The following is a 14,092-nucleotide window of genomic DNA, read 5'->3' as shown; positions in this document are numbered from 1 at the left end:
AGGCTTCGGGAGGCGGCTGAAAAGAGTAGGAATCCGCCAAATAGAGATAACATGCCAGGGGAGTTGGGCTGCTGGAGAGGACACTTTGGGCAAACTGTACTCTCCAACTCCCCTGGCATGTTATCTCTCTATTTGGCCGATTTCTACTCTTTCCAGCCGCCTCCCGAAGCCTGGTACAGGCTAGTTTCACCCTACCGGTGGGTTTCGTGCCCTTTCCCCGCGCGAACAATTACCTGCCGCGCCTTTCCGATCGCGGCGCTCTGATTGGTGTTGCTAAGGATGTTGCTACGGGCTTCCGTCGGAGGCGTGGGCGTGTGCAGCCTACGTCACACCGCAGCACGACACTTTGTGTTTAGTCACCGCTTAGGCAAGACGTGCTATTGGGGTCGTGCGAACTCTACTCGGGAGTTAAACATTTTACTTCTAATAGTTTAACGCGTTGTACCTTCTCAACACTTCTTCTCTCACTCAAAAATGTTGCCCACAGCTCTAATCCGCCAAGTTTTGGTCAGCTTCTCACTCGTGTTTCTGTGTGCTCACGGGAAAGAATGGAAGAAATACAGCTATCCTGATCCACAGCAGGATCTACTGGAATGCGGGCTGGACGGGATTCCGTCCTGGATCTGTGATCCGGATCAAGTTCTATCAGAGGAACAAGGTGAGTTCTGTTTTTCTCCATACAAATTATTTGATCTATCTTCTGACCTAACGATTTCCAAGTTTCAACCCGACAACTAGTAGTTGAACAATTGATTATAAGATCGATTTTACACTTCCGCTATTGATATTATGTCTATAACTAGTATAACATATCCCATTGAATGTCACTATTGTTAAATAATATTCAGTCATACTTAAGGTATTCGTAGAGCAATTATCTCGCACACTCCCATATGCATGCTCAACATATTTCAAACATTCTTTCGTGCTATTTAGTGAAAAATGTTTTGAACTATTACCGAGAGGCCTGTGTGTTAAAATCCCAAAATTATCCGGTTTTTAAATTCCTTTTAGCTATCAGTTGAAATGGCAACAACACTTGTTCAGGTGTTGTAATGGTTGAAAATGTAACGCCCCGTTTTTATAGCCCGGTTGTATTTAACAGTCCCCTCTGTAGTTACGGGTCTGGTTGTCAGAAATGTGTGTTCCTCTGTAACTCGGCAGAGCTTTTATCTTGCGTCATAATGTTTGTACTACTGGAGTGGTCGGGAGAGGCCCCGGGCTATACTTAGCAGGCAAACACCAGGGCCTTTCTTTGTCGGCAGTGCGTGAATTTTCAGTTTGTCGCCAGGACAAAAGTTACCGTGCTCTGGAAAAAACTAAAATTGTGTCAACAGTGATAGGACTGTATAAATAGTTTGGCTAGCTGTCTGAGCATACACACACACAAGAGAAAAAACTATATTTTAGAATAGTGTTTCTTTTTAAGAAAGACAAACACCACTACAAGAACTCCACTGTAATTTATTGAAGTAGATGGTGTTTTAATAGCCTAGTATCCAGCCTTGGTCTGCTTGCAGCAACGGCCACTCTTTTCCTACAAGGGATCAAAACTGTACAAGGCTGGGTGCCAGGCTAAGATTTTAATTCGTGACAGATACAGAGAAGACCGAGAATGACAGAAATATTTCTTCAGTGCATGTTGAGACTTGTCGAGCTCAAGAGGTCCAATGTCCTCCTACCTTATCTCTTAACAGATCTTCTAGTGGCTAAATCGTAGCTACTGGCCAAACTAGAAGGTTTTGTTACCCCCAAAGAACTACATGATCCCTCTTAAGGGCACCCAAAACGATTTCAGGGCAGTAGAAGTGCAGTTACTAAGTAAATCTAATTTTCTAGTCATTTTTAATGTAGTGAGTTGAATTAATCAAATCCCATAGCATATTGATATCTGTGAGGCAGAAATGCGATGTCGCTGATGGAAAACTTTTGCTTTGTAGACTGGTTCTAGCTATTTATTGGTGGTACCACAACTTATAGAGACTCCTCACCTACGGTAGCTTCGCCTTGTTTTGGGGGGCTATTTCAAACGATTTAAGTATGAAATAATGCCAAAAATATGCTAAGAAATTGCAAAAAAACACAACATCAGACAGATTTCCTCCGGCCAGCTAAAATATCTTTTCTTTTTCCACCCTTAAATTGCCTTTAGCCCAATTAGACTACTCTTGATCGACTGTTAGACTTACAACTTTGCCATTGTTTCCAGTAATCTCTAACATCTGCTTGGAGATTACTTGCCACCCACCTACCTACCCTACCTACCTTCCTACCCGTCTGCCTATCTTTCCGTTCTTTCCTGCGGCGGAAAACAGAGCCTACACAAGAATGCCCACACACAGACGATAGTTTCCCACACAAAAACGTCCGAAACATGACCGAACATGTTCCGTCCTGGGACCGCTGATACCACAACCATCTGTCCGCGCCACATTACATCAGCCCCCGGGTTACAATGGGTCGGGGCCAACTGCGGCACTAGTATATATTTAGCCTGGATTCCAGACTGTTTCTATGTCCTACACAGGCCAGCTCCTCGGCTCCAGTAGCCTCTACCAGGCGTCTGGAGCCGGCTGGAAAGAGTAGGGTGCGGCGAAATGTACTCTCTAGCGGACCAACTTCATCGCGGCATGTTATCTCTCTATTTGGCCAATTTCTACTCTTTCTACCGCCTCCCGAAGCCTGGTAGAGGCTACGGCTCAAGGGCCAACAGACTCTCCTACAGTTAGACCTTGCCCCTATTGCTCAGGCCCCGGAAACAGTCTGGCATCCAGGCTAGATATACCCAGTACTACTTACAAAATAATTGGTAGAAAAAGCGTCTCCGTGAAGTTCATGATCAACGTAGAAAACCCTACCGTCCTATTGCTCATAATATGTTAAAAACAAAAACTAAACTGTGTTCTATTGATTCAAACATTGCGGCGGATGCTAAAAATGTGGAAAGAGCAAAACATAGCCCAATCTGGTTGTAGATCCTGTTTTTGATCGGACAGAAAAGTCTGGCAGAGATCATGTTGACAGTCTATCACAGATCCCCTGCCAAGACAAGTACGTCACACCAAAAAAAGTCGTACGGAAGTTGGCATCCGATCGTGCGTCCCTGGGGTGGGGAAGTGTGGTCACACCATTCTGTGTTCTCCCAACCGTCAGGAACGAAATTCATACTGAAGACTTCCTGACTCTTTCTGATGAAAACTCAGGGTTTGGAAGTTGTGTTTTCAGCTATTGTCTGAGTCCGGAAAGAGAAACTGTAACCTGTGAGCAACAGGAATAGGCAGGGCATTCAAAATCAAAACATAAGCTGTGTCAGAACGACCGCTCAAATTTCTTTCTGGAGTGTTTCGCAACAAAAAAGTCAAGAAATTGAATAGCAGGAAAGCAACGTCAAATCGGAACGCGAGAGACCTCACTTAGTTTGCAGTTTACAGTTATTTGTTCTGAAGGTGAAACTCTTTGTAAACATCCCTATTAGAAACGTTTAACGTGTTTATAGTAATTCAGGTATGCTCAAAAGATAAGAAGTGATTTGGTATCGCATTGCTCAAGTGTTCGCCTTGACACGATCTTAAAACAAGTAGCCTCAACTCTATTGAACATTTGATGCAAGTTTTTAATTTCATCTGTGCTTAAAAATCGGAATTCTTGTTGTAAACTGCTTCATCGCCCCCCCCCCCGACACAGAAGTCGTGATCAAGTGATTTTTTTATATTCCAACATCAAAAGAAGTGGTGACGGCACACTCAAGTTTTTTTTCAACTTATATTAATGCCGCCACCAACACAGGGGACAATACAATACTAGTACTCATTTTCACCGGAGCGAAGTGAGGAAAGTCGTGTAAAGTGCCTTTCCTAAGGGCACAAGATCGGTGGCATGTCAGGACTCGAACCCGGGACCTCTTGGTTCCGAGTCGAGCACTCTGCCGCTACGCCACACGACCCCACATGATGTTATTTTGTTACTAGGTGTATCTCTGAACTGTTCTTTGAGTCTAGACGCAAAGCAAATCGTTAGCAGCCAAATAGTAGCCAAACGGAAACTGTAGTATAAATAATAAATAATCAATTCCTTACGATTCGTGTCGCCGCGGTGCCCTTCAGTGTTGAGTGTTGGTATGAAGTACGGGAAATACTCCTTGGTTAAGTACCGTTTTAACCAGCAGCCATGCTTCCTGCACTTAAGTTCAAAGTCACCCAAGGTGCTCAAAACGAAGACACAACAAACTTTTGAAAGAAAAGAGGAGATTGAAAGTTTTTCCGTTGTTAGTTCACCGGGTAGCGAGCGTTTTAAAGCAGGGTCAATAGGCGCAGGCTAGCCTCTACCAGGCTCCGCGGATCGCTGGAAAAATAGTAGAAATTGGCCGAAATAAAGGGATAGTATACCAGAGAAGATCCAGGGCCATAGAAGCTCCAATTTGCGACCCGCTCACCATCTAATATGCCAGGGGAGTTAAGTTGGTCCGCTATTACTTTAAAAAGGAGTACTACTAGTCGTTTGCGCCGCTCCACATGCTATCTATCTCTGTCTATTTGGCCAATTTCTATTCTTTCCAACAGCTTTTGAAGTATGACTGGTAGAGGCTTCTGTCTAGTCTCTACCAGACTAACTACGCTGGCTATATATAGGAGAATATTTGCCAGGGGAGTTTGGCCGCCTTGTAGGTTTCATTGGCCGCTTCCGAGGGAAAGAAACTACCTCCCGCGGCCGGGCTCCCTTGGCCAATTTTACTCTCTTTTTTGCCGAATTCTACGATCCGTATTCCCGTAGAAAGGCCTGGTAGAGGCTAGGTACAGTCAATGTGGGAGGACTAGAGGACTGTTAGGAGCTTGACCCCTTTCAACCCCACTCGAACATGCCCAGACATGCCACCACACCTGACAACTTCGATAAGGACTAGTCAGTAGTGGGCGGCAGTCTGGCACCTTACACAGACAAAGCCTCTCTCACAGTCTTACAGAATGTAATATTTGTACAGCAATTTTTAACCTACTCAGTTGTGTCTCACGCCTACACAGAACAAACATACATGGGCGTTTATTTCTACCGCCATACTTTTAAATGATCTACTTCTAAATGCGACACAAATCGGTGTCAATTTAAGACTCCACCCGACTGCTTTGGTTGCTAAAATGTCACAAAAGAAACTGGTGAAACTGGACGAACAAAATATACTTCCCTTAAATGGTTCGATACACTTGAAAGTTGCTAAAACTGTAAAAGAAAAGACACGATATCCTACTAAGCTCCACCTTATCTCCAAGCAGAGGTTTTGGTTTCGGCTACTTTAGTATTTTTTGAACGTTTTTATGTTTTTTTCTACCGGGCTTTCTTTTTCTACTGGTATCTTTATTTTTCGACAGCCAGTACTTCGGGTGGCGTATTGGCCTGTCAACGATAGCCTCTTCCAGGCACCGTGGATCGCTGGAAAGATAGTAGAAATTGGCCAAAATAAAGGCAATAGTATACCAGGGGAGTTAGTTGGTCAGACAGGGTACATTTTTGCGACCCACGGGTGCAGCAAAATGGACTCTGGTGGACCAACTCCCCTGGAATGTTATCTCTCTATTTTGGAGAATTTCTACCCTTTCCAGCCGCCTCCTGAAGCCTGGTAGAGGCTATGTTAACAATGCTGTCGTGCCAAGTTGATACTGTATTGCAGCCATCAAAAGATCTGCTTGGAGATTAGCACCTAGCACCCCCCCCCTCGCACGTTCAGCAAGTGTAACAGGTGTTCTATAGGTCACGGCAGTATATACCGGATATCTAGAACAATGTCAAACAAACGCCGCTTCCGTAATGACTCTGTTAGTAGAGATCAGATGTCTGACTAACGTTTGTACATATGTCAGCTATACCGACAATAGGACCGATGGCACTGTGTTTATATAAGTTTTGTGCGTAGACTGTAGAGCACAAAATGTCGGAAGGGAAGATAGAATTCCAGTTTGTATCATACGGTAACGTATATCAGCTTTACCCATAATAGGACCGATATCACTGTGTTTATAACTTTTGTGCGAGTAACACAAAATATCGGAAGGGAAGATAGAATTCCAGTTTGTACGTAACGTATACATAGTCAGCTTTACCGACAATAGGGCCGATGGCACTGTGTTTTTATAAGTTCTGTGCGAAGAACACAAAATATCGGAAGGGAAGATAGAATTCCAGTTTATACGTAACGTATATCAGCTTTACCGACAATAGGACCTACGTGTTTATACGTTTTGCGCGAAAAACACAAAATATCGGAAGGGAAGATAGAATTCCAGTTTGTACGTAACGAATACTAGTATCAGCTTTACCGACAATAGGGCCGATGTCACTGTGTTAATAAGTTTTGTGCGAAGAACACAAAATATCGGAAGGGAAGATAGAATTCCAGTTTGTACGTAACGAATACTAGTATCAGCTTTACCGACAATAGGGCCGATGTCACTGTGTTTATATAAGTTTCATGCGAAGAACACAAAATATCGGAAGGGAAGATAGCGTTTCAGTTTATACGTAAAGAACTTCGACACTCTTAAACAAACCAACCGACAATATGTGTGTTGATTTTAGCTGAATACCACGGCATACTAGTAGATACATACAACCAGGGCTTTTGTGCTAAAGCATACTTTAAACTTCACGCCATTGGTGAAGAAAAATGTACTAGCATATTGTTCTGATTTTCCGCCCGTATTCCTAGTCTGTAATGAAACATATCACAATGTGATGCGGTATGCAAATCGTCTGTACCGCTTGTACAAAGGAGTTGTTTGGCTTTGTTTGCGTTACGAATCAGATGTCTGGAGTGGGGTGGACACGGACCAGGTAGCCTCTATCGGGCTTCGGGAGGCGGCTGTAAAGAGTAGAAATTGACCAAATAGACAGATAACACGCCAGGGGAGTAAGTCCGCTACTAAAGGAATACAGAGTGCGCCAAACTGTACCTCCTTCAGTGGACTAACTCTCCTGGCATCCCTGATCATTTTATCTATTTAGTCAATTTTCTACTCTTTCTATCCGCCTCAGAAGCCTGGTAGAGGCTAAGATCTTGGAGATCTGTCAATATGATTGGTTCATCTACCCATCCACCAATTGATTTATTTATTGATTGATTGATTAACAGTCCACTTTTATTTTAACAGTTTCAGACGTGCACAGTAGACTAGAGGAACTGAACAGCGGTACTCGCTGTCTGTGCAGCTCATGTGACGCCAGTAACCACGGGTACAAGGTCGCCGTCGCCGTCATGGACAAGATGTCCTATAACGGGTGAGTTTCGTCAAGATTTCGGTTAGATATCTCATCATCATCATCATCATTCATCCTCCATAATAGAGGTGGAGCATACAAAGTTAGCTCGCCAAAACTGTTTGTCATACATCACAGAGATGAGTTCATGTCCCTCCAAGCCAGTTTCAGTTTCAATAAGTTTCTTAAGCGTAAGTTTCTTAGATATCTAGGTACTCGTAATTAATTCATTCTTTATTAATTTCAGGTAGAAATAACATAAAGCACAGTACATCATCAAAATAATACAAAACTCTAGGGACATACAAATAATACAGAAAAAAACCTAAATGCATAGTCTTTCAGAAGCCATGAAAGAGTTCCTGTAAAAGGCATCAGATCTTAGTAAGCGAATGATGATTGTGTTATGGGAGGAATAAGATTTGTGATAACATTTGTGATTTGTTGGTAATTTGGGAAAAAAAGAAGCAGAATTGGACCAAAAATATTGCTCTCCGTGTCGGGGAATCGAACCCCGGTCTCCCGCGTGACAGGCGGGGATACTCACCACTATACTAACACGGATTGGCTTGTAATTCGGTCAACAAATATTAGCTCGGTATCTAATAGTGTCCATATATATATATATAGGATATGCAGCATCGGCGTTGCAGCCGACCGATGATGATGATGATGGTTTTACTTTGACTTTCTTGGGATCCACAATTAGCTCACAAAAATATATCCCTATTGATTATGCAGGTGGTTACGTATTATTTAACTTATACACACAATATTTTCAGCCTACAAAAACTGAATTTCTACTCACCACTCACTATACTAACACGGATTTTGGCTTGTCTAGAGAAGGGAAGTGGGAGCTTTAGCCTAAAAAAAGTAATTACAGTCTTCACAAGATTTCTAAAGATCGCGAAAAATGTTGATAACAGGTCGTTCAGGAAGTTGCTGTTCTCAAGAATTATGATGATTATCAGCGTGCCCCGTCCTTACATTTTGTTACAGTGAAGCAAGGAGCTTCAGGTCTTTGAGTAAAGACAACTCTTCAGAATCTTTTAAATCTTTTTAACATGGCGAAAATGGGAAAACCAGACAGTGGGGCAATGAAAAACCCTGCTCTCCGCGAAAATGTAGACAATGTAACGTTATAGTTGTAAAATGAATCCAAATACCGACTAAATATCCGTCGAGTGCAGGGCTTTTAACTGGCTGCAACCCTCTGAAAATTCTGCTTTTCTTGTGCATTATGTTATACATGGGGTGAAATGGAACAGTGGAAATTAAAGGGCAATAAAATTTTGCTCTCCGTGTCGGGGAATCGAACCCCGGTCTCCCGCGTGACAGGCGGGGATACTCACCACTATACTAACACGGATTTGACTTATCGAGTAGTAGTAGAATGGTTTATTTAGAAACGCAAACATATATACACAACACACTCTGACATCAGACTCGCAGGCAACCTTACCTGAATTGCTCTGTGGTCAACACAAAATACCGTTAAAATATGCTGTTAAAAGGTATTATCGGAGGAAGGGGCGGTGGTAGCTTTAGCTGAATGAAATACTAATTGTAGTCTTTACGAGATTTTCGAGTCGTGTAAAAATCTCAGAAATTTGCCGTTCCCACTTCCCAGCGATGCCAAATCCTTCAATTCATGTTTGCAGAAGGTTTCGAATTCTTTCGTTTGTCAATCACACCCTTGTGTCGTCATTTCCTGAAGCCGAAAAAGTGAGGCCGCCGCCCTGAGATTATCAAATTATACGGTGGGAATACTGCTGTACATTTAAGGACTATCCATGGGGCAAAGCGTCCGGATCTTTAAAAACCTTGTCCGTCTGAATATTTCCCTTTTTAGACAGATCAAAAACGTACCCAGCTGCATATTATATAACTCTGATAAATTCGACAACAGAGTTCAAGAAAGTCCCAGACAAAAGTCAAGACAACGTTGTTTTGTGACTACAACTTAAATTGACACGAAATGAGCATTCAAATTATACCCTGTCCCGTCGGACACGTAGAAAAACGATGTGGTCCTGGGTAAATTATCAGTTTATTTGAAAGCTAGAAGTTGACATGATATTGCATGAAAGAACAAAGTTTTACATGTACATATAAAACTGATATTGCATCATAAGAACTTTCACCAATTAAGTTAATGTTCAATTTTTATCGATTCCTAAAGGGTTATTAGATTTTATACCAGTTTTGAAACTTGCCTTTAAAAGATTGTTTCCTAAGAAAGAGCGGAAACGGGGTTAGAAATTCGGAGTCTGTGAAAGTGATCATTAGGTTGCTAAGAAGCTCGAGCTCTTTAAATTTGTTTGTTTGATCCCATCGTGTTCAACAGAGAATACTCGGATCAAGCCACAACGGAATGTCGGTCTTGGTTCCCGTTTCTCTATTCTCCGCCCAAACTGTTTGTCAACTGTACAGTCATATCAGTGGTCACAATACAGACATTATAATAACAATAACACACCCATAGATACACCCATACTCCATACATACAAGATAAGAGAGTCGCTTTCATATTAAAACCTTATCATGAACACAGAAGTCTAGCGTATTTGCAATTGGACCAGAGCATGAATGAACAACATACATATCCACTATAATTGAAATACCTTTATTGTACATTCATGCCACGACGGGCTGGGTACAGGTCAAGATGTAACAGACACATAACAAACATATATAGAAAAGTGGAGACAAAAGATGCACTACTTGACTTAGACATACATACATACAAGGCACATACAAGGGTACTATACTAGGCTAATACAAAGTGTTCTAGTCACTGAGCTGATATAGAGAGATCAACTTCTTCTCGCTTTTTTGTACAATGGAAAATGTATATATAATGCTGTTATTTGAAAGAAAACAGTTACGACACAAGGATGTATTGTCAGTTTATAGGACTTTGACAGGAAATTGCGTTTACGAATAGCCGTATGTTGTTATAGTCGTTGATTGTATGTTATGTGGAGGACTGTGTGCCATTGTCACTACCGGATGGGACGCGCCAAAAGTGCTCACCGCCCAACAATGGCCTAAAACGTACCTGTCACGAAATGGGACTATTTTGGTCGCCCTTCCAAAATAATTTCTTTTGTCCAAGGATTGTTTTCAAATCCCCTTGTTTAAAAAATACGACGGTTGAAAGATGTATAAAATACATGTAGATGAAAAGAAATGACCCTTGCATCCGCTTGGAGTTTTTCCCACACAAATGTATATTGTATATATAAATATACAAAATAGTTTGTTCTTAAGTTAACATTACAAAGCTGAAGCTACTATACGACGTCTGTTAGAATTGGGACAAGTCCATTTGATATAGCAAGATCATTGGAGCTGGTGCATGTGTTACGCTGAAGGGCGATTGTACTATTGTCTCTACCAGGCTTCAGAAGCGGCAGTATGAATGAATGAGACTATTGGCCAAATACCACCGGGAAGTTGGTTAGATGAAGGAGCACAGCTTTCTAAAGAGAGGCAAACTGTAGAAATTAGCCTAACAGACAGGCTGATCTTCCAGGGTTCATTCGAAAACACACACACACACACACACACACACACACACACACACACACACACACACACACACACACATATATATATACCGGCTATACATAGATGCGCAGATAGATACCACAATATGTATGTACATGTATACAGAATGTATGTATGCTGAATGTATGTTTCCCCCCACAGAGCTGCTGAACACGTGGATCTGGTGGCGAACAACTTCGCGCGGTACCTTCGGGAGAGGTGGTTCTCCTCCGGCTGTGGAGACAACGTGCTCGTCCTGGTTACCAAGGAAACGCCTCAGGTACACGTCTGACATCGCTGTCAATCATTACTCTCCAAGCAGATGCTAGGGTGGCAAAAGACAGTATCAAATTGGCCAGGCAGTATCCATCGCATTAGCCAGTGAGGGTCATCATGCATTTCGCGCCGGCATTTTTTTTTGCGAAAAGGCTTATACGTTGAGTGGCGTATTGGACCCTCTCTGGCCAATGGATACAGCCTGACCAATTTGATACTGTCTTTTGCCACCCTAGGATCTGCTTGGAGATTAGTCAATCATAGTGTGCTTGTTGTATCGAGATTTCTTTTTTTTGGGGGGGGGGGGTAGTTGGTACCGTTGAAATTAAAAAACGTGTTTTAAGAAATATTTAAAACATATAAAAACGTGTTATACCAGGTTAGCATATCTAAGACATATTTTTAACACCTAGCACAACATGACCCAGTAACACCATTTCATTTCATGCATTGAAAACAAAACTGAGAGATAAAAAACACTGTGCTCAATTTCAAAACAGCCTCTAAATATTAACAAAAGTTTCCCTGTTTATACGCGACCTACAATGCATAGATGAAGATAAAATTGTGGGGTTGTCAGGTATTAAATAAAAACATTCCAACGATGCCAGCAATTCATGACATTCATGTTTAAGTGTTATGTACATGTGTAACCTCCCCGCCCAACAATACGGTTACACCCCACCCAACCACACAAAGGCCCTTTCTCCTAGCTCACGCCACGACTTGTTACCCTCTACCAGACTTCAGGAAGCGGTCGGAAAGAGTAGAAATTGGCCAAATAGACAGATAACATGCCTGGGAGTTGGTCCGCTAGAGTAATCTTCAAGCAGACCTTTCGGTGGCTGCATGACAGTATCGGCCAGGCTGTATCCATTTACCAGACAGTTAACATTTGGCTGGCATAAAAAAAGAAGCCAGTGCAAAAATATAAACCTAAACCTCCGCTTTGAGAATAGCTAAAGAGCAGCCTCTACCAGGCTTCGGGAGGCGGCTGGAAATAGTAGAAATCGGTCAAATAGAGAGATAACATGCGGCAAACTGTACTCTCTATTTGACCGATTTCTACTCTTTCCAGTCGCCTCCCGAAGTCTGGTAGAGGCTAGCTAAAGAGTACTAGTACTGTTTGGCCAACGTCTACTCTTTCTAGCCCGAAGCCTGGTACATGTAGCTTTATATACTAGTAACCAGCCCGAAGCCCGGTAGAGGCTAACAAGTTGTAAGGCACCGCAGAATGTAGGACTAATTTGAAGCCTCCGCACCTGGCGGCGTGAGATTAAAGGCCCGGAGATGTACCCATTGTTCCCACCTGTACACCTGAGCGGTCTGTACGACTGTTATCAGCCGGCCGACTGTCTGTGCCTTAAGGGCACGGGGAACGGTTCAAATGTACGAAAGACCAAAGGTACAACTTCAACAAGGCTTCATCGGGTCAGTTTTCACCGTTCAAAACCCATTTTCACCCTTCAAAACCCAATTTTCACCCTTCAAAACTCAAATTTTCACCCTTCAAAACCCAATTTTCATCGTTCAAAACTTTTTTTCACCCTTCAAAACTCAAATTTTCACCCTTCAAAACTCAAATTTTCATCGTTCAAAACTTTTTTTCACCCTTCAACACTCAAATTTTCATCGTTCATCGACTCGTCCCCAGGATACTATGGTTGGCTCTTCCCAGTATGCTTTGCGCGGAGCGCGGTCTCTTTCCCAGGGCAGTCAAATACAAACACGAATACGCTGTTATTCGCTGCAGTCCCGCCGTGCCCAGAACGTAATTTTATATTATACCGGACGCTGTGGAAGGAAAACATTTCCAACACGGTTCCAACCGCACCAAGGCACGATTTTCAACCGGCTGTTTTTGTAAGTTAGAATGGGGAGGGGGGCCGGGGGCGTTTCTAAGTACTTAGACTAAGTTAGAGTAGTTTTTTCGTGTTTATTAATTATGTTGTGGACAGAGTCCGACGGACTGTTGTTGGTTTGTTGTAACCCCAAAGCTTACTGCTCCATTGGTTTTGGAACTACTTGTGTTTGTTTTGAGTGGCGGACAGACGTATATTTTCCGACATAAATTCCCAACTATTTTCCACTGACACAGTTTCTCCAAATTGTTACATAACTGTTTGGCGCGATCTTACCCATTGCATTCTAAAGTTGCAGCTTCTGCTGACCCAAACTTTTTACACTTTTCGTAGCCCACATTTTGTTGCTTATGCATAGAGCTCATTGTAATTCATTCATTAATGTGCACAGATTGTCTCACCTTTCCTTGGCTTTTCTTATTCATTTCCACCCTGCTCTTTCTCACTTCTCAAATTGTTGTGAACTACCGGTATCCTACCTTCCCCAAATGTATCATCCTATATGCTGTCTGTTGCATTGTTATGAATATGATATGACATGTTTTGCCTTGCGCATAATTAGAATGTGGAGGGGAGTGTTTCTACTTTTACTCTAAGTTTAGTAACGGTTAGGTTTTTTCGTCTGAATTGTTGTGGTTAAACTGTGAATGGGGCTGCCTCTCCACCGAAAGTTCCCCAGGGCCAAACAGTTATGTAACAATTTGGAGAAACTGTGTCAGTGGAAAATAGTTGGGAATTTATGTCGGAAAATATAGTCTGTCCGCCACTCAAAACAAATACAAGTAGTTCCAAAACCAATGGAGCAGTACGTTTTGGGGTTACAACAAACCAACAACAGTCCGTCGGACTCTGTCCACAACATAATTTATAAACACGAAAAAACTACTCTAACTTAGTCTAAGTACTTAGAAACGTAGTCTAAGTACTTAGAAACGCCCCCGGCCCCCCTCCCCATTCTAACTTACAAAAACAGCCGGTTGAAAATCGTGCCTTGGTGCGGTTGGAACCGTGTTGGAAATGTTTTCCTTCCACAGCGTCCGGTATAATATAAAATTACGTTCTGGGCACGGCGGGACTGCAGCGAATAACAGCGTATTCGTGTTTGTATTTGGCTGCCCTGGGAAAGAGACCGCGCTCCGCGCAAAGCATACTGG

The 14,092-nt window shown here is 42.5% G+C and overlaps 1 protein-coding gene and 2 non-coding genes across 3 annotated transcripts in view; 1 reads left to right on the top strand and 2 right to left on the bottom strand.

The window, feature by feature from the left end:
* Positions 1–390: 390 nt before the first annotated feature.
* Positions 391–14,092, top strand: part of LOC109472680 — an 18,709-nt gene continuing 5,007 nt past the window's right edge. The window contains exons 1-3 of the mRNA XM_019772525.1: positions 391–658; positions 7,140–7,266; positions 10,963–11,080. Of these exons, the coding sequence (XP_019628084.1) occupies positions 475–658; positions 7,140–7,266; positions 10,963–11,080 (429 nt within the window). The 5' untranslated portion in view covers positions 391–474. The remainder of the gene's footprint in view (positions 659–7,139; positions 7,267–10,962; positions 11,081–14,092) is intronic.
* On the bottom strand, positions 7,738–7,809 carry Trnad-guc. Its single transcript has one exon. It is a non-coding gene; the product is annotated as a tRNA-Asp (tRNA).
* On the bottom strand, positions 8,546–8,617 carry Trnad-guc. Its single transcript has one exon. It is a non-coding gene; the product is annotated as a tRNA-Asp (tRNA).

The sequence above is a fragment of the Branchiostoma belcheri genome, unplaced genomic scaffold (genome assembly GCF_001625305.1).
Source record: "Branchiostoma belcheri isolate BF01 breed outbred unplaced genomic scaffold, Haploidv18h27 scaffold28, whole genome shotgun sequence".
NCBI classification, from domain to species: domain Eukaryota; kingdom Metazoa; phylum Chordata; class Leptocardii; order Amphioxiformes; family Branchiostomatidae; genus Branchiostoma; species Branchiostoma belcheri.
This window is presented reverse-complemented; position numbering and strand designations above follow the sequence as displayed.